General features: G+C 35.8%; 1 protein-coding gene across 6 annotated transcripts in view; it reads left to right on the top strand.

Annotated features, from left to right (window-relative positions):
- NCOA2 (nuclear receptor coactivator 2) overlaps nucleotides 1-21,331 on the top strand; it is an 884,149-nt gene extending 862,818 nt beyond the window's left edge. For all 6 annotated transcript variants that reach the window (XM_053715109.1, XM_053715110.1, XM_053715111.1 and 3 more), the window contains one exon: nucleotides 15,571-21,331. In XM_053715109.1, the coding sequence (XP_053571084.1) occupies nucleotides 15,571-15,582 (12 nt within the window). In that variant the 3' untranslated portion in view covers nucleotides 15,583-21,331. The remainder of the gene's footprint in view (nucleotides 1-15,570) is intronic.
- Nucleotides 21,332-21,942: the final 611 nt, after the last annotated feature.

Here is a 21,942-nt window from a genome sequence, read left to right as displayed (position 1 = left end):
TCTTATTTATGGAAAATTATTTAGTTTCAGGTACTTTTCTGGGTCCTGTGATATTGCAATTGCTTTATTTTTTCTGTTTACTTTAAGATCAAGTATCAGATTATGATTTATTTTAGCATTGTTAAAGGGACTACATTTACTAGACTAGGTGCTGTTGCATTTGTCTTGTTGTTTTGCATTTTGCAAGTCCTCTGTTTTGACTGGTCCTTTAAACTGGACTATCATGCTAATGATTTCATTTGTGTCTTCATTTTATTGAATATATTCGCAAATGAGGGTTAATCTATGTCTTTAGCTATTTTAGCTAGAAGAATTTTGTGATTTAAAAAAAAAATAAAAAAAATCCATATTTCTTTTGTTCTAAGATAATCAATTATAATTGGATTCAATTCTTAACTGTTACTATGGGCTTCAAGATTGAGTTCTAAGACTAAACTTTAAGCTTATACTAGTTTGGTTGTTTTTATTAAGGAACGAATTCCTGAGTTCTTTCCCAAGTAACATGTTTATAATTGGGGTTCAAAATTAGCTCCCTAATATTGCGATGTACGTGCCGTATTCCAGCTTGGCTGGTAAGGGGCAGGTTAAGACTTCTTTGAAATTTATTTGGTTTTATTTTGTCCAAATTTCTTTGATTTTATTCAGTAAGGCTAACACTTTCTTTCAGTGTGTTTCTGTCCTATATATTTTGGATACTGTTGAGGCATGGCTGGGTACCCATGGGGTTCAAGCGCTGCTCAGACCTGGAATCTTCAGGGATTTTTATTCCAGTTCCTTTTCTAGGAACTAGGTTTTGGAGTTTTATTCAAACTATTCTGCCTTTTTGTGGTCATTGATAGCATTATTTGTTTTCTTTAGATACAATAAATGCATATTCTTCATTTTTCTGTTTTCATTCAGATTATTTCCTGAGGATGCAGAATCTCATATGTTTCACTTGCTCTTCAGGACATAGTTAGAGGATCTTTTTTCAAAAGCTCTTGATTCCTCACGCAAGGGTCACCTTTTTTTAGGTTTCCAGATGGTTTATGTCACTATCTTTGTCTCTGTCAGACAAGGGACAATTTGTATTGGGTTCCGTCTGTCGGTACCTTTAGTCTCTATTATTTCCTTCAGTTGCTATATATGCATAGAAGTTTTAACAGCATTGGATTCAATTCCCTTTGCTCATTTTCAATGGAAAGATCCTTTCCAGCTTTTTATGAGTGTTGTTTCTTCAAGAACATGGTTGGAGGATCAATTTACAAAAAAGTTTGTTGATTCCTCAGACAAGCGTAACCTTTTTTTAGATTTCCGGATAGATTCAGTGTCCATGACTCTGTCTCTGTTGGACAAGAGACGTCTGAAATTGGTTTCAGCTTATCGAAACCTTCATTCTCAATCATTCCCTTCGGTAGCCTTATGCATGGAAATTCTAGGTTCTTATGACTGCTGCATTGGACGTGTTCCCCTTTGCTCATTTTCTCATGCGACCTCTTCAGCTCTGTATGCTGAACCAGTGCAGCCGGGATTATACAAAGATATCTCATTTAATATCTTTAAAACCGATTGTTCGACACCCTCTGACGTGGCACAGACCACCATCGTTTAGTTCAGGGGGCTTCTTTTTTTTCTTCCAACCTGGACTGTGATCTTAACAGATGCAAGTCTGACAGGTTGGGGAGCTGTATGGGGGTTTCTGACAGCACAAGGGGTTTGGGAAATCTCAGGAGGTGAGATTACCAATCAATATTTTGGAACTCCGTGCAATTTTCAGTGCTCTTCAGTCATGGCTTCTTCTAAAGAGAGAATCGTTCATTTGTTTTCAGATAGACAATGTCACAACTGTGGCATATATCAATCATCAAGGAGGGACTCACAGTCCTCGGGCTATGAAAGAAGTATCTCGAATACTGGTATGGGCGGAATCCAGCTCCTGTCTAATCTCTGCGGTTCATATCCCAGGTATAGACAATTGGGAAGCGGATTATCTCAGTCACCAAACGTTACATCCGGGCGAGTGGTCTCTTCACCCAGAGGTGTTTCTTCAGATTGTTCAAATGTGGGGACTTCCAGAAATAGATCTGATGGCTTCTCATCTAGACAAGAAACTTCCCAGGTATCTGTCCAGATCCAGGGATCCTCAGGCGGAAGCAGTGAATGCATTGTCACTTCCTTGGAAGTATCATCCTGCCTATATCTTTCCGCCTCTAGTTCTTTTTCCAAGAGTAATCTCCAAGATTCTGAAGGAATGCTCATTTTTTCTGCTGGTGGCTCCAGCATGGCCTCACAGGTTTTGGTATGCGGATCTTGTCCGCATGGCTTCTTGCCAACCGTGGACTCTTCCGTTAAGACCAGACCTTCTGTCACAAGGTCCTTTTTTACCATCAGGATCTCAAATCCTTAAATTTAAAGGTATGGAGATTAAACGCTTGATTCTTAGTCAAAGAGGTTTCTCTGACTCTGTGATTAATACTATGTTACAGGCTCGTAGATCTGTATCTAGGAAGATTTATTATCGAGTCTGGAAGACTTACATTTCTTGGTGTCTTTCTCATCATTTTTCCTGGCATTCTTTTGGAATTCCGAGAATTTTACAGTTTCTTCAGGATGGTTTGGATAAAGGTTGTCTGCAAGTTCCTTGAAAGGACAAATCTCTGCTCTTTCTGTTCTTTTTCACAGAAGGATTGCTAGTCTTCCTGATATTCATTGTTTTGTACAAGCTTTGGTTCGTATAAAACCTGTTATTAAGTCAATTTCTCCTCCTTGGAGTTTGAATTTGGTTCTGGGGGCTCTTCAAGCTCCTCCGTTTGAACCTATGCATTCTCTGGACATTAAATTACTTTCTTGGAAAGTTTTTTTTTTTTTGGTCATCTCTTCTGTTAGAAGAGTTTCTGAATTATCTGCTCTTTCTTGTAAGTCTCCTTTTCTGATTTTTCATCAGGATAAGGCGGTGTTGCAAACTTCTTTTAAATTTTTACCTAAGGTTGTGAATTCTAACAACATTAGTAGAGAAATTGTGGTTCCTTCATTATGTCCTAATCCTAAGAATTCTAAGGAGAGATCATTGCATTCTTTGGATGTAGTTAGAGCTTTGAAATATTATGTTGAAGCTACTAAGAATTTTCGAAAGACTTCTAGTCTATTTGTTATCTTTTCCGGTTCTAGGAAAGGTCAGAAGGCCTCTGCCTTTTCTTTGGCATCTTGGTTGAAATCTTTAATTCATCATGCTTATGTCGAGTCGGGTAAATCTCCGCCTCAAAGGATTACAGCTCATTCTACTAGGTCAGTTTCTACTTCCTGGGCGTTTAGGAATGAAGCTTCGATTGATCAGATTTGCAAAGCAGTAACTTGGTCTTCTTTGCATACTTTTACTAAATTCTACCATTTTGATGTGTATTCTTCTTCTGAAGCAGTTTTTGGTAGAAAAATACTTCAGGCAGCTGTTTCAGTTTGATTCTTCTGCTTATAATTTCAGTTTTCTTCATTATAAGATTTAAAACTTTATTTTGGGTGTGGATTATTTTTCAGCGGAATTAGCTGTCTTTATTTTATCCCTCCCTCTCTAGTGACTCTTGCGTGGAAGATCCACATCTTGGGTAGTCATTATCCCATACGTCACTAGCTCATGGACTCTTGCTAATTACATGAAAGAAAACATAATTTATGTAAGAACTTAACTGATAAATTCATTTCTTTCATATTAGCAAGAGTCCATGAGGCCCACCCTTTTTTGTGGTGGTTATGATTTTTTTGTATAAAGCACAATTATTCCAATTCCTTGTTTTTTATGCTTTCGCACTTTTTTCTTATCACCCCACTTCTTGGCTATTCGTTAAACTGATTTGTGGGTGTGGTGAGGGGTGTATTTATAGGCATTTTGAGGTTTGGGAAACTTTGCCCCTCCTGGTAGGAATGTATATCCCATACGTCACTAGCTCATGGACTCTTGCTAATATGAAAGAAATGAATTTATCAGGTAAGTTCTTACATAAATTATGTTTTTATGCTTTAAATAGAGCATAAGAGCATGTAATGTTAAAACATATTTATATTATCACATTTGCTTTGTTCTTTTGGTATCCTTTTGTTAAAGAGAAAACCTAGTTAGGCTCAGGAGCATGCACGTGTCTTTAGAACTATGGCAGCAATGTTTGTAGCAGTTTTATACGTTGTTGCAAACATTGCTACCTTAGAGTGTTAGTCATGTGCACACTCCTAAGCTCCCTGAGCCTTGTTTCCTTTGTCTGTTTTATATCTCCTCCTAATTTCTTTTCCCCTGGAAAGAAAGATAAGAGAGAAATTAAGTTAAAACATGGCCGTTTTCACCTTGATTTGTATATAAATTATTTTGTTATGCGTAATAAAACAACTTTGCAGTATATTTTTATTATTTATTTTGCCCCATTTTCATGTAATTTAGCCCATAAAATTGAGCAATTTCTAATTCACAGAACTTGAACTGAACCCTGTTGTCTTCTCAAGGCGACCCTGCTACATATATGTCCCTAATTGGCTTTAACTGGTAACAACTGCAAAACAATGCGCTCAGTACTGACTTTGATCACGGTTAGCTTTGTTGTCTGAGAACTAAAGCTCCGATTGGCTCCTTCAAATGTTGGGTGGAGTTTTGCTATTGATCAATAATTGCAGAAAAAAATTGTAATTTTTGTTTGACTGATATGTTAATCTATAGCAAGACAATATAATTTTATTGGAATTGGGTTTTTAGTGTCCCTTTAAATCACAGGAATAGGGGACAAAATAAATAATGAACACATTGCAAAGTTTACACATATACTTAAACATTTGATCTTATATTGTATAGTATCCAGTTAAGTATGGTAAAATGTACCTGTCTCTGCTGAATGCTATGTAGTTGTTGTTTAGATCAGTCAAAACAACAGGGTAGGTATAAGATACAACGCTCAAATCTCAAATGCTATTCCCAAAAGGTAAGTGCACCTCCTAACATCAAACCAAAATAGACAAAGAACATGGGGATATGGGAACGCGCTGTAAAAAACAGCATATGAGAGGTAAAGAACTAAATAAGGAATGTGGATTATACAAGAGTATAATAAAAAAGTTTATAATTGTATTACAATAAGCGATGCCGGCATCTGATACAAAGTAAAATAGTACAATTAAAATAGGATAAGAATCAACATAAATTGTAAAACATCAGTGTGTAGTGTTGTAGGTAACTAAAAAATAGTAATAATATGTTGCAAAATAACACAATGTTAAAATTGAAACAGAGTCAATGTTACCGTCCTTTCACAATCAGGCCAGTGATTAGAGTGTCTTATCCAGCTGTTTATATGAATGCAGGTATAACTTGGATGATTCCCTCTGCGTTGTTTGTAAAACAGCGAAAAGCTTGCAGAATCTTCTGGCTTGTATCCAATGACTGTGAGTTAAATTTCAAAGACACATTCACAGCTGTATTTGCGGGATGTCCGGTGCTGTGGGCCGGTTCCGGTCAGGAGGTCAAAGTGCAGGAGTAATGGTAGGCAACGACAGACTTAGTTTCTTTGAAGTTAAAATGAATCAGACTGCTTTTAACAAATGTGGGTCATGGGTGGGAATTACGCATATAGAGTCAATTCATATATTAGAGAGGCTCAATGCACCACACCTACCGCATATGTAAGTCAAGCAGTTGTATTGCAAGTAACGTTTTTAACAGCGTCCATATTATTCAGATTCCAGTACTGGACAGAAGAAAGTAGATCATGGGTATGATGGTATTTCCAAGAAAAAAACAACTCTGTGCATTAGAGTTGGTCTCAACCACCTTACCTACTACTTAATTTCACAAGTTATGAGCAAATTTCAGGCCTGACTAGGCTGAAACGCGTAGAAATTTGTTCATAACTTGTGAAATTAAGTCCAGCACTGGAATCTGAATAATATGGACGCTGTTAAAAACTTTACTTGCAATACAACTGCTTGACTTACATATGCGGTAGGTGTGGTGCATTGAGCCTCTTTAATATATGAATTGACTCTATATGCGTAATTCCCACCCATGACCCACATTTGTTAAAAGCAGTCTGATTCATTTTAATTTCAAAGAAACGAAGGGCTCCATGTACTAAGCCATGTACTAAGCCATCAATTCATCCGTCATTTTAGACGCGGATAAACTCGCCGGTACTCGCCGCGGGCGAAATGGTGTCCGCTGTCACTATGTACTAATAATCCCCCAATAAATAGACAAGTCTAGCCCGCCGCGAGCAGTGGCGGATTATTGATAAATTTGACGCCTCGCTCGCCGCGACTAAGCTGATGTACTTAACTTTCAGTTGAATTGTCTGGCCAATTATTAACACGTGACATGCAAGGTGTCACGAACATCATAGTAGTCGCGGGAATAGAATTTTGCTCCTATAAAAGTTCAACTTATCTAAACAACTTTATTATTGTTCAAAATTTTTTGAAGAGTGATAACAGAGCGTTATTTTTGTAATATTTATTTACAATTTGGATATGGCTTCATCTGGATCTGATAATATATAAATATTAATATAAAAATAATTATAAAGATTGACAACTATACAATACAAATTTAAAATATAGATTACTCTTTAATTACAGTCGACAAATTTGGCGCAATTTATGTACATGGAAATGAGAGACAAATTAGACGCCAGTTATGCTGTACAATGCTGATATTACTGCTTTTTATATATGTCTAGACTGGCGTCTAGATTGACTTTCCTATTGTTTTGTACCTTGCCCGCCACCTAAAAGGCGAGGCAAAAATAACGAGGTGGGAGCGGAAATTGTAGCGAGCGGACAAATAGATTTTTTAGTACATTCGTTTTTGGCGAGTTGGTGGTCAAATGTGTCTAATTACAGTGAAAAATGGAGAGGTAGCGAGGTTTGGCGGATAAGTACGCTCGCAATTTTAAAGATGCGAGTTTGAACATAGTTGACGACTTTGTACATATCAGTTTGCGAGTTTTGACGCGAGATTTGTTGCGGGTAGCTCGCTGACTGCTTAGTACATGGAGCCCGAAGTCTGTCGTTGCTTATCATTACTCCTGCACTTTGACCTCCTGACCGGAACCGGCCCACAGCACGGGACATCCCGCAAATACGGCTGTGAATGTGTCTTTGAAATTTAACTCTGTCATTGGATACAAGCCAGAAGATTCTGCAAGCTTTTCGCTGTTTTATAAACAACGCAGAGGGAATCATCCAAGTTATACCTGCATTCATATAAACAGCTGGATCAGACACTCTAATCACTGGCCTGATTGTGAAAGGACGGTAACATTGACTCTGTTTCAATTTTAACATTGTGTTATTTTGCAACATATTATTACTATTTTTTAGTTACCTACAACACTACACACTGATGTTTTACAATTTATGTTGATTCTTATCCTATTTTAATTGTACTATTTTACTTTGTATCAGATGCCGGCATCGCTTATTGTAATACAATTATAAACTTTTTTATTATACTCTTGTGTAATCCACATTCCTTATTTAGTTCTTTACCTCTCATATGCTGTTTTTTACAGCGCGTTCCCATATCCCCTTGTTCTTTGTTTAGATCATTGCAGGAGCGCTTTTTTTTTTTTTTTTTTTTTTTTTTTTTTAAAAATAAAAAGATTTTTATATGTGTGAGGCATCTAGCTTTTTACCTGTAGAGCTGTGGGAATTTTCCCCATCATCCAGTGAGAACGGTTTAAAAAAAAAAAAAAGCTTTACTTTAGTTTTTATGCATTTAAGGGCCATAATAGTCTAACAATTATATTCTCTAGTTCATTATAATTGTAATACTAGCGCCTCATCTTGTAACTAGCACTGCTGATTGGATTAGTGGAAGATCCCACTCCAGACCAGCAGTGCTCTGCGGTCTCAAAGGAACCCCCTCTTTCCAGTGTGCGGTCTCATACCCCTACTATTAGGGCACCTTTGGCAATCACCTACTATCTCCTAGGGGCAGCATGCAAGGCACATAAACATAATTCCCTTGACATGAATGAGGGGATTGCTCAATATAAAATGAGTGGTTCCACGTCCCCTTAAATAGCAGGTGATTGCTGTAGAAATAGCACCTGTATACCTGGTACCTTTATAGTCCTCTAAGCTGTTAAAGGGACCCTTGCACCCCACAATATGCACTATTCTTTTTAAAGGACTGTCACATGCCCTTGCCTGTCAGAACCATAAGCATATGGAACATCAGGGGGTTGGGGGTATTCCCCCTGTGTTGCCCCCCACAATACATAAACTTTAGGCCCCTTATTTGAAAGCAACAATGCTGCTCTTTGAAATTAATGGGTCAGCCTGCTGCCAGCTGATTTTCATAACACTGACTTGGGTTCTACTATGGGGGTTCTGGTGTTTTTTATGAGGCCTTTATTACGGCCTGACCAAAATAATATATCTTAAGGCCCTAACATTTTGAAAGAGTGAGGTTTCATGATTCAAATAAGGAGTTATGTTCTTATAGCTATAAAGCGTTGGCCGTAGTAAGACAGATAACCTAGCAGTAACCTCATTTTGTTGTGTCTGAACTAATAAAACACAATTTAAATAAGAGGACAACTAAGAGATGTAAAAATGGGTCATATTTTGTGAATTTCTATATAGGATGACGATTTTTTGTTTATAATAATTTTTGCAATGCTGTGTGAGTTTGCACAGAGATTGGAGCTTGCATAAACTGTCACCCCTCTGGGAAGCCATTTTGTGTCATTTGAAATGTATGCAGTATTTGTATGGTCAGGTCATTTATTCCTACTTTTTCTGCATAATTTGCTAGATGTGCATAATTACAAAAATAGTATATCGTTCAATTAAAAGCCAGAAGAGAATATTTAAGTATAAAATGGTGTTTTGGAGGGGGGACCTAATGCTAAATGAGGAACAATAAAATGTATGTTTAAAATATTAAGGAAATAATGACTCATGCTACTATTTACTATGTGCACGATAGAAAAAGACACAAAAAATATAAAGTTATTTTCTAAAAATGCTGGGTCTGTTGTAAAAAGTGAGAGACTTTGTGTGGGTAACTTTCTTTCATGTAATTAGCAAGAGTCCATGAGCTAGTGACGTATGGATATACATTCCTACCAGGAGGGGCAAAGTTTCCCAAACCTTAAAATGCCTATAAATACACCCCTCACCACACCCACAATTCAGTTTTACAAACTTTGCCTCCGATGGAGGTGGTGAAGTAAGTTTGTGCTAGATTCTACGTTGATATGCGCTCCGCAGCAAGTTGGAGCCCGGTTTTCCTCTCAGCGTGCAGTGAATGTCAGAGGGATGTGAGGAGAGTATTGCCTATTTGAATGCAGTGATCTCCTTCTACGGGGTCTATTTCATAGGTTCTCTGTTATCGGTCGTAGAGATTCATCTCTTACCTCCCTTTTCAGATCGACGATATACTCTTATATATACCATTACCTCTGCTGATTCTCGTTTCAGTACTGGTTTGGCTTTCTACAAACATGTAGATGAGTGTCCTGGGGTAAGTAAATCTTATTTTCTGTGACACTCTAAGCTATGGTTGGGCACTTTGTTTATAAAGTTCTAAATATATGTATTCAAACATTTATTTGCCTTGACTCAGAATGTTCAACTTTCCTTATTTTTCAGACAATCTGTTTCATATTTGGGATAATGCATTTGAATTAATCATTTTTTCTTACCTTTCAAAAATTTGACTCTTTTTTTTTCCCTGTGGGCTGTTAGGCTCGCGGGGGCTGAAAATGCTTCATTTTATTGCGTCATTCTTGGCGCAGATTTTTTTGGCGCAAAAATTATTTTCCGTTTCCGGCGTCATACGTGTCGCCGGAAGTTGCGTCATTTTTTTGACGTTATTTTGCGCCAAAAATGTCTGCGTTCCGGATGTGGCGTCATTTTTGGCGCCAAAAGCATTTAGGCGCCAAATAATGTGGGCGTCTTGTTTGGCGCTAAAAAAATATGGGCGTCGCTTTTGTCTCCACATTATTTAAGTCTCATTATTTATTGCTTCTGGTTGCTAGAAGCTTGTTCACTGGCATTTTTTTCCCATTCCTGAAACTGTCATTTAAGGATTTTGTTCAATTTTGCTTTATATGTTGTTTTTTCTATTACATATTGCAAGATGTTCCACGTTGCAACTGAGTCAGAAGATACTTTAGGAAAATCACTGCCGGGGCTGGAGCTACCAAGCTAAGTGTATCTGCTATAAATTTTTGGTATCTGTTTCTCCAGCTGTTGTTTGTATTGCATGTCATGACAAACTTATTAATGCAGATAAAATTTCCTTTAGTACTGTTATATTACCTGTTGCTGTTCCGTCAACATCTAAATTTCAGAGTGTTCCTGATAAACATAAGAGATTTTATTTTTTTAAATCCATTTAGAAGGCTATGTCTGTTATTTCTCCTTCTAGTTTACATAAAAGTCCTTTAAAACTTCTCTTTTTTCAGATGAATTTTTAAATGAACATCATCATTCTGATACTGATAATGGTTCTTCTGGTTCAGAGGTTGATGCTGATAAATCTTTGTATTTGTTCAAGATGGAATTTATTCGTTCTTTATTTTAAAGAAGTATTAATTGCTTTAGATATAGAGGATTCTGGTCCTCTTGATACTGAATCCAAACGTTTAAATAGGGTTTTTAAATCTCCTGTAGTTATTCCAGAAGTGTTTAATCTCCCTGATGTTTTTTCTGAAGTAATTTCCAGGGAATGGAATAATTTGGGTAATTCTTTTACTCCTTCTAAACGTTTTAAGCAGTTATATCCTGTGCCATCTGACAGATTAGAGTTTTTTGGGACAAAATCCCTAAGGTTTGGGGCTGTCTCTATTCCTGCTAAAATGTACTACTATTTCTACGGCAGATAGTACTAAATTTAAGGATCCTTTAGATAAGAAAATTGAATCCTTTCTAAGAAAAGTTTACTTATGTTCAGGTAATCTTCTTAGACCTGCTATATTTTTACCGGATGTTGCTGCAGCTTCAACTTTTTGGTTAGAAGTTTTAGCACAACAAGTAACATCATAATTTTATAGCATTATTATTATTCTATAACATGCTAATAATTTTATTGGTGATACCATCTTTTGATATCATTAGTGTTGATGTCAGGTATATGTCTCTAGCTATTTTAGCTAGAAAAGCTTTATGGATTAAACTTGGAATGCTGATATGTCTTCTAAGTCAACTTTGTTTTCCCTTTCTGTTCAGGGTAATAATCATTTTTTCGTTCTTTTTTTCATAATAAGGAACAAAAGCCTGATCCTTCATCCTCAGGAGCGGTATCAGTTTGGAAACTTTTTCCAGTTTGGAATATATCCAAGCCTTATAGAAACCTATAGTCAGCTCCTAAGTACCCATGAAGGTGCGGCCCTTTTTTCCAGTTCAGCTGGTATGGGGCAGATTACGTTTTCTTCAAAGGAATTTGGATCAATTCCGTTCTCAATCTCTGGTTTCAGAACATTGTTTCAGAAAGGTACAGAATTGGCTTCAAGTTAAGGCCTCCTGCTAAGAGATTTTTTTCTTTCCCGTGTCCCAGTTAACACAGCAAGGCTCAGCATTTCTGAAATGTGTTTCAGATCTAGAGTTGGCTGGAGTAATTATGCCAGTTCCAGTTCTGGAACAGGGACTAGGGTTTTATTTTATCTCTTCATTGTACCAAAGAAGGTCAATTCCTTCAGACCAGTTCCGGATCTATCAATATTGAATCGTTATGTAAGGATACCAACATTCAAGATGGTTACTGTAGGACTATTCTGCCTTTTGTTTAGTAAGGGCATTATATGTCTACAATAGATTTACAGGATGTGTATCTGCATATTCCGATTCATCCAGATCATTTTTAGTGTCTGAGATTCTCTTTTTAGACAAGCATTACCAGTTTTGTGGCTCTACCGTTTGGCCTAGCCTCAGTTCCAAGAATTTTTTTCAAAGATTCTCGGTGCCCTTCTTTCTGTATTCAGAGAACGGGGTTTTGGTATTTCCTTATTTGGACGATTATCTTGGTATTTGCTCAGTCTTCTCATTCGAAGAATTTCATGCGAATCGATTTGTGTTGTTTCTTCAAGATCATGGTTGGAGGATCAATTTACCAAAAAGTTCATTGATTCCTCAGTCAAGGGTAACCTTTCTGGGTTTCCAGATAGATTCAGTGTCCATGACTCTGTCTTTAACAGACAAAAGACGTCTAAAATTGATTTCAGCTTGTCGAAACCTTCAGTCACAATCATTCCCTTCGGTAACCTTATGCATGGAAATTCTAGGTCTTATGACTGCTGCATCGGACGCGATCCCCTTTGCTCGTTTTCACATGCGACCTCTTCAGCTCTGTATGCTGAATCAATGGTGCAAGGATTACACAAAGATATCTCAATTTATATCTTTAAAAACCGATTGTTCGACACTCTCTAACGTGGTGGACAGATGACCATCGTTTAATTTAGGGGGCTTCTTTTTGTGCTTCCGACCTGGACTGTAATTTCAACAGATACAAGTCTCACAGGTTGGGGAGCTGTGTGGGGATCTCTGACGGCACAAGGAGTTTGGGAATCTCAGGAGGTGAGATTACCGATCAATATTTTGGAACTCCGTGCAATTTTCAGAGCTCTTCAGTTTTGGCCTCTTCTGTAGAGAGAATCGTTCATTTGTTTTCAGACAGACAATGTCACAACTGTGGCATACATCAATCATCAAGGAGGGACTCACAGTCCTCTGGCTATGAAAGAAGTATCTCGAATTTTTTTGGTTTGGGCGGAATCCAGCTCCTGTCTAATCTCTGCGGTTTATATCCCAGGTGTAGACAATTGGGAAGCGGATTATCTCAGCCGCCAAATGTTCCATCCGGGCGAATGGTCTCTTCACCCAGAGGTATTTCTTCAGATTGTTCAAATGTGGGAACTTCCAGAAAAAGATCTAATGGCGTCTCATCTAAACAAGAAACTTCCCAGATATCTGTCCAGATCCCGGGATCCTCAGGCGGAGGCAGTGGATGCATTTTCACTTCCTTGGAAGTATCATCCTGCCTATATCTTTCCGCCTCTAGTTCTTCTTCCAAGAGTAATCTCCAAGATACTGAAGGAATGCTCGTTTGTTCTGCTGGTAGCTCCGGCATGGCCTCACAGGTTTGGTATGCGGATCTTGTCCGGATGGCCTCTTGCCAACCATGGACTCTTCCGTTAGACCAGACTTTCTGTCGCAAGGTCCTTTTTTCCATCAGGATCTGAAATCCTTAAATTTATAGGTATGGAGATTGAATGCTTGATTCTTGGTCAAAGAGATTTCTCTGACTCTGTGATTAATACTATGTTACAGGCTCGTAAATCTGTATCTAGAGAGATATATTATAGAGTCTGGAAGACTTATATTTTTTGGTGTCTTTCTCATCATTTTTCTTGGCATTCTTTTAGAATGCCGAGAATTTTTTTCAGTTTCTTCAGGATGGTTTAGATAAGGGTTTGTCTGCAAGTTCCTTGAAAGGACAAATCTCTGCTCTTTCTGTTCTTTTTCACAGAAAGATTGCTATTCTTCCTGATATTCATTGTTTTGTACAAGCTTTGGTTCGTATAAAACCTGTCATTAAGTCAATTTCTCCTCCTTGGAGTTTGATTTTGGTTCTGGGAGCTCTTCAAGCTCCTCCCTTTGAACCTATGCATTCATTGGTCATTAAATTACTTTCTTGGGAAGTTTTGTTCCTTTTGGCCATCTCTTCTGCCAGAAGAGTTTCTGAATTATCTGCTCTTTTCTTGTGAGTCTCCTTTTCTGATTTTTCATCAGGATAAGGCGGTGTTGCAAACTTCTTTTGAATTTTTACCTAAAGTTGTGATTTCCAACAACATTAGTAGAGAAATTGTGGTTCCTTCATTATGTCCTAATCTTAAGAATTCTAAGGAGAAAGCATTGCATTCTTTGCATGTTGTTAGAGCTTTGAAATATTATGTTGAAGCTACTAAGTCTTTCCGAAAGACTTCTAGTCTATTTGTTATCTTTTCCGGTTCTAGAAAAGGCCAGAAAGCTTCTGCCATTTCTTTGGCATCTTGGTTGAAATCTTTAATTCATCTTGCCTATGTTGAGTCGGGTAAAACTCCGCCTCAGAGGATTACAGCTCATTCTACCAGGTCAGTTTCTACTTCCTGGGCGTTTAGGAATGAAGCTTCGGTTGATCAGATTTGCAAAGCAGCAACTTGGTCCTCTTTGCATACTTTTTCTATTCTACCTTTTTGATGTATTTTCTTCTTCTGAAGCAATTTTTGGTAGAAAAGTACTTCAGGCAGCGGTTTCAGTCTGAATCTTCTGCTTATGTTTTTTATTAAACTTTATTTTGGGTGTGGATTATTTTCAGCAGGAATTGGCTGTCTTTATTTTATCCCTCCCTCTCTAGTGACTCTTGTGTGGAAAGATCCACATCTTGGGTAATAATTATCCCATACGTCACTAGCTCATGGACTCTTGCTAATTACATGAAAGAAAACATAATTTATGTAAGAACTTACCTGATAAATTCATTTCTTTCATATTAGCAAGAGTCCATGAGGCCCACCCTTTTTGTGGTGGTTATGATTTTTTTGTATAAAGCACAATTATTCCAATTCCTTATTTTATATGCTTTCGCACTTTTTTATCACCCCACTTCTTGGCTATTCGTTAAACTGAATTGTGGGTGTGGTGAGGGGTGTATTTATAGGCATTTTAAGGTTTGGGAAACTTTGCCCCTCCTGGTAGGAATGTATATCCATACGTCACTCGCTCATGGACTCTTGCTAATATGAAAGAAATGAATTTATCAGGTAAGTTCTTACATAAATTATGTTTTTTATTTTTATGTTAAACCTACAATGATACAAGTTTTCTAAAAAGCCTTTATTTTATTTAAGTTTAAAATATATAAAAAAAGAAACACACCATTGTTTTCCTTGTGAGACGAGCCAAAAGATCAACAAAGTGTGTTGGGTTTGTCATTTTTAATGGGTGAAATTAAAGGGACAGGAAACCCCAACATTTTCTTTCATGATTTGGATAGAACATACAATTTTAAACAACTTTCCAGTTTACTTCCAGTACCAAATGTGCTTTGTTCTCTTGTTATCCTTTGAAGGAACAGCATTGCACTACTGGCAGCACAATGAACACATCTAGTCTGCCAATCTCAAGACAAGTGTGCAGGCACCAATTAGCAGCAGCTCCCACTAGTGTAGAATATGTGCGTATTATTTTTCAACAAGGGATACCAAGATAACAAAGCACATTTAAAAATGTCTATAAAGGACATGCTCTATCTGAATCATGCAAGTTTAATTTTGACTTTCCTAGCTCTTTAATGTTTTAATAGTCGATACATAGTCTTCTAACTGTAATTGCGATCTGTGTTACAGCAACATTAAAAGCTATAACTTAAATGTCTATATAATAGACAATATTCCGTGCCATGTATAGAGGCGTTTATCCATGGCAACTATTTTTTTCCTTAGGGTAGAAATAACCTAGAAATATGGTATATTGGAGTATAGTTTTAAATCTATTTGTTATGTATAATGTAGTGTTCTAATCTTTTGTTCTGTACAGTTATTTAAAAGAAACCTCTTTTTTTTTTGTCAACAGAAATATTGCTGACCCTAAATATTTTGGGATGCTTTTCTTCTTCTGCTGGCTGTGTACACCAGATGGAAACCTACCAGGCTGAGGAGCTGCATCACGTTGTAGTGTTCTTTAGAGACTGGCCTGTCAGCCAGCACAATTTGCTGGAATGGCTAGCACAGCACTGCAAGCCTAGTCTGCCTCCCAGTTGTGAACTGAAGCCGTTGTTGTCCAAGGTGCAGCCCCCCCACGTGTCAGTCCGGAGCCAGAACATAGACGGCCAGTCTGGTCGCTGCATTCACCTTAGTGCAACTTAGATACCTTCTGCAGAGTCATTACGGACAGGCATATTTCACTGAACTATCTGAAATGAATGTATTTAATGTATGTATTTAAAGAAAACAATGCTCTTTATTTTTATTTTTTTTTCTCTTAAGTTGATGACACTGGTCTATAGCTTATTTTTTCCTTGGGTGATCAGCCCACTAAATACTTTCTGCTACCACATGACTTTTTTTTTTCTCCTGTAATTTTTTGGTGGGTGGAATATCAATGGAATTCATTATAAAACAGAAACTGGTGAGAGTTAAATGTATCCCTTGGTCTAAATAATGCCAAAATAAATAAATGCAGTCAGAAATTTAAGAGATGTTACCATAGAAGAAATAGACAGATTTTGAGACTTTTACTTTATTTTATTTCTATTAAGGAACAATTGCAAGGAGACATAAATGTGAAATTGTTTTTAAAAGTAATTGCTTCTAAAACCTAAATTATTTGACCCCGAAATGGTTTGAGGTGTATTAGTTATGCTGTAAGTAAAATTAGCAATTAGAGATTGAAGTCTGCACAAGGAAAGAATTTCATAAACACCTTGGATGCTGTCTGTAGCATCCAAAGGGTTAACAAGGAATTCAGGTTTTTGTTAACTCCTACTATACCATGTGATAAAGTTAGCATGAATATCTATTGCAACATTAGCAAAAGTCTTTTAGGCCAGTAGGTTATCATTTCATCACGGCTGCCTTCATTTGTCCACTTTTTTTTTCTTTTCGTTCCTTTGTAATTCTGGAAATTTTACTTCAATTTAAAACTACCGCCAGTTTCACTACATGTTTATTTTCAAGTAACAGGGTGGAAATATATATTTTTTAATGGTACATTAAAAAAATAGCTTCTGTATAAACAAGCAATAATTTAAGTTGAGAAATGTGTTTTATTTGTAATCTTTTTGTTTTGTAAAAAAAAAATGAAATGTGGTGTCAAAACAAAAACAAAAAAGGTACTTCAGTATTAAATAGGTAATTTTTGCTATTCGTGGCTTTTTGGATCACTGTTTCTTGGATAGAACTAGTATGTCAACCCTTAAACTTTGTAATGCCACTTAGAAATCTATACGTTCCCTGCAGTGTAGAAATAATCATACCTTTTTTTGTAGCTTTTAATATTTGTTATATGGAAACACCCAGTTCCTAAATGTTTCTAAATGATTTCCCTTCTATTTTAATGCTCTCCCTTAGAATGTCAGTTATATTCACTGAGTCAGAAGTAATTTAGCACCAACTGGCATCTGTCTGAGTATTGCACTGTTGGAATTTGAGATTAAGTTCAGCTTTGCCCAAATTTACTTACAGAGATAGGAAAGTCAAAATTAAACTTGCATGATTCAGATTGAGCGGGTCATTTTAAGACGCTTTTAAATTCACTTCTATTTTCAAATGTGCTTTGTTCTCTTAGTATTCCTTGTTAAAAAAAATAATATGCACATATCATACACTAGTGGGAGCTGCTGCTAATTAGTGCCTGCACACCTTTGTCTCCTGTGATTGGCTAAATAGATATTTTCAGCTTCCTGTCAGTAGTGCAATGCTGTCCCTTCAGCAAAGGATAACAAGAGAATAAAGCAAATTTGATAATAGAAGTAAATTGGAAAGTTGTTTAAAATTCTATGTTCTATCTGAATCCTAAAAGAAAATGTTGGGGTTTACTATCCCTTTAACTGTCACATTGAACATAGAACAAATATTATAGAATGTCACATATGGTGGCATTGTATTCATCAGCATAACTTCATATTATTGGAATTATTGTATGTCATTGGCCATATGGCCTGTGCTTTTATCATCTTCCACATAATTATAAATTACATGGTTGGAAAAATTCTACTTGGCAGATATACTGGTTTTTAAATGTTACATGCCACTGGAAAAAGTAAAAAAAATATGTGTGCCTGCTTTTTTTTCCATAGCTAATGCCTAATTCTTCTGATTAGTATATTTTGTTCATCTCACTGAATAATATGAATATACAAGTATGTATATTTCAAAGGATACATACAATATGTTGCGCACACAGTATTTTTTTTTTCCTTTAAAAAAGAAAAAGAAATAAAGAATAGATATAAGTAACTAACTCACCTCTATACTTTTCAATGTTTTTTTTATGTAGGCTATTTATCAATGTAAAACTCAATTCCCTTTGATACTTAGCCTCTGTAAACTACCATAGAATAGCAAAGAAGATTGAGTTTATATTTAACTCAATTCCCTCCCCTTAATACATGCATGGTTTATGCATTTTCCTGTGTATTTGTACAATTTTGTAGGCTGTATATTTCCTATAAAGCAATTAAAATTTGTTATATTTTAACCATGTTTTTGATCATTTTTAGTACTCTTAGATGGTCAACTCAAGTTTTTAGATGGAGAATTACAAGTAGACATAACCTTTTGTACATTTTTTCTTGATATTTGATTGGCAACCAAGAAACATTCACTTGTCCAAGATTTTTGTATATTGTTTTATTTAAATAATCCATTTCTTAAATTAGGATACTTTAAATTCAGCATGCACACAGAAGACATTTACATTACATACATGATGAATTTGCCATATTGCATCAGATAAAACCTCATAAATGTATTTTTCCCATGTTCAATAAATGCCTGCTTGTCTCCATCTTCATTTACCTCTAAAGTGGGTGTATACTATAATATCTGATCTGTGGCATCACACCTGATCCGGGTGAAGAAGATTAACACACCTCCTATTACGATATACTGTGTATTGTAAGTATGTCATTTCTATTAAAACAATGCAAACAATCCTTATTTATTCTTGAATTTTAAAGTAAATGCCATAATTTATTATTCTGTTAGAACAGTCTTTCCAGTGGTTAGGCCTTGAGCATTCATCATCTCCATTCTTCGGTATCCTAAACACCCACCATTTAAAAGCAAACAGTGTATTTACTGCATTGGCATAATAGCATAATTAAGCAGAAAGCATTTCACATCTCACTTTGCAAAGAATAGAATACGGTCATTGTATTGTAACAATTAGATTTACTGGTTACCTTTTTTTTCTTATTTTTCTGTTTAACCCGTTAAAGTAATTCACAATGATATACTAGTTGTAGTCTTCAGTCTCTACTAACATTTGTATGTAGTTGCTGAAAACAAAATATACAATCACTTGAATTTGTTGAGAAATTGTTAAATGGAAGTGAGTTATTGTGGTAGGCATGATTTATAACCTCTTTTTAGTTGCTTGCTGATTAATCATTTTAGAATGTGTGAATCTATTCTGATCATATTGATCACTGCGTATAAAATAAGCCCGATCCTCTTGCTATGTTATCAGTATTTGACACCCGATAAATGCAACATGTCACAGGAGTGTAGATTTTTGTGGTATAGAGCAAAAAGATCAGTGTTTTTACCTTTTTTTTTTTCTTTTTCTCTTTCTAATAAATGTGAAAGGCACATAATGTGAAATAATTATTTATACATTTATACAAATGTTTTCTTCACTCACTTAAAGCACCAGTTTCTCTTACTCTTCAAATTAGTAGATAAATGACCGTTTAGAAGACATTTTAAATGTACCTAAACCATATGAGCAAACCTTTAAAAAAAAACTTTGTTATTAAAACAAAAAAAAACCTTAATAAACATGGTATAACTAGTATGGAAAGCAAAAATATAAATGCCAGACTGAGGATAATTTGATATTCAAGTGTGCTGTAGCAAGTTTTTGTTTTTTTATAGATTAGATTCTAAATGTATGGGTTTTTTTTTTCTTTAATCTGTAAGAATTGTGTAGTCTTGAGCAGTTCTGTCCAAAATGTTGTGCAGTAGGCCATTTATTTATAATTTTTTGGCAGACCTACAAGTTGGAATTTAATACATTTAAAACAAACAAAAAACTGCACTTTTTTCTTCTTCTTTTTTTAACAACCTGTCAAAATTTTAATTAAATAAGCTCCTGTGTTTTGTGCACTTGGGGCTACAGAAACACTCAGGTGGGTCACCTGTGGACTGCCAGTAATAAGCCTTATTGTTTGACCTAGTGGCGATTGAGGGCAGCACTGTGCTCAGAAGGTGCATACCTATCACATCATGTGAGTCGTCATCGTTATTTGTAATGCGCCAACAGATTGTGTAGCGTTAAACAGGGTGTAAAGACCAGACCAATTACAGTGTCCAGGTTCCATCTAAGATTAAAATAATTTAAAAGTAACAGATACTTAGGTCTTAACCTAAAAGGAATGTTCAGATTAAAGGATATTGGATCAGTTTATCATATATTCTCGGGTCACAGTTTTGACACACTTCAAGCTTTTATTAATCTTAAAAAAAAAAAACTATTGCACATAATTGTAGAGCAAGATTACTGCTGCTTTAACTGAAATTAGAAAGCAATGTAGCATTCGTCTTGGTAAATCTCTGCCCTTTCACCAGTAGCCTGTGTCCGGTAATGACTAATAAACAATGTTTTTGATAGTTTGTATAATGTACATTTTAAATCTTAAAAGTTGATATGGACTTACCATGTTGAAAATATGGCAAAGCTCCACTTCTCAAAACCCAAAGATATACAATCAGTTTTCAAAACACAACAAAAGCCATTTAATTGTCGGTGTGAATAGAACATATTTTCTAGAATTTGTAAGGTAGTATGCTGCCTAAAAGCATAAGCATTGTCTGCACAACGTTTAGCTGTAACTGGCTTTCTTAATATCTTGTCTGTGCCGAAGAATGCAGAGATTTCTTGCTAGTCATCGTAGTACAGACAAAGCATCAATTAGCTTTTTTCTCCCAGGTGTTTCTTTGGAGACTAAAATCTAAACCTTTTTAGTTTATTACTACAGGTAAAAAGCTATGTGCAAGGACCTCAAAATGCTAAAAACTAGCATAATGCCTTAGATCTGTTTTTAAGTCTTGTATATTCCTACATAGCAGTTTGCTGTATTATATTTGTATAGTGTATTGTGTACAATTTTGGATAAGTTACTCCATCTCATAACATGGTTGAATTGGATATGATGGACAGCTTTCTAGAATGATGCGTAACTTCTTTCCCTCTCCCTGTTGGTTGTGAATTTTTTTTGTACAGTTGATCATGAAGTGGAATTTAAAAAGTGTGTATGTATGTACGTGTGTGTGTGTGTGCGCATTTTCATGACAAATACAAGAGTAAAATAAAGCAATATATAAACTATGGTTCTTCAGGAGAAAGCTTACAGTATTGCGGGTCTTTGATTTCTTTTTTCTTTTTTTTTTTGGTAATAGATTTCCTTCATTGTTTCACCTGCATTGATGTTTGTATTTCTCTTAGTGTGAGCAGTTTATGCAAAGGTAGATCTATTTAGAAGAAAATTAAATACATTTATGCAAGTTAATATTGCTTTGCTGATGCTATCTGCTTATTTGATGTCAAATAATGCTACTGTAAATAAAGAATTCTCTTATTGCATCAATTAATAAATTTTAATTCTTTTGGGTTTGTGCTTTTACTTTCCTGTGCATTCATAGTGAGTTGCTGATATGGATACCTTGCCAACGGTGAGATGCAAACATTGCAGTGCATTAATAAAATGTGTTCAGCACAAAGCTTGATAAGCACTTAGCCACACACATTACAGTGTATTAAAGGCACATGAAATACTAGATATAGTAATCAAAGCAAAGACAGTAATATGCAGTTGTACTTTTTAAAATTATATTAGTTGTTTAAATATTGAAGAAATAAGTTTAAAGTTTCTTTCTACAAAGTAATATGCACCTCCATGTTAAAAACCAAGGGTTCCCTTATCTAATATCTTCTGTTGAGAACAATTAGGGACAGATAACATGAAAAAGCAATGGCTAAATGAAATAAAGCAATATTAAAGTAACTATAACATTTCTATATGTTTAAACTGTCATTGTTTCCATACTTTATATGTCCCTATTTGTCAGCAGCAGAAGAGATTAGAGTAGGGTAACCTAGGTCTAAAAGGACAGTCTAGTCAACATTAAATATTTATATTCATGTTCAGATAGAGCATACAATTTTAAACATAGTAACATAGTAGATGAGGTTGAAAAAAGACCAAAGTCCATCGAGTTCAAC

The sequence above is a fragment of the Bombina bombina genome, chromosome 5, assembly GCF_027579735.1.
Source record: "Bombina bombina isolate aBomBom1 chromosome 5, aBomBom1.pri, whole genome shotgun sequence".
In the NCBI taxonomy this organism is placed as follows: Eukaryota; Metazoa; Chordata; class Amphibia; order Anura; family Bombinatoridae; genus Bombina; species Bombina bombina.
This window is presented reverse-complemented; position numbering and strand designations above follow the sequence as displayed.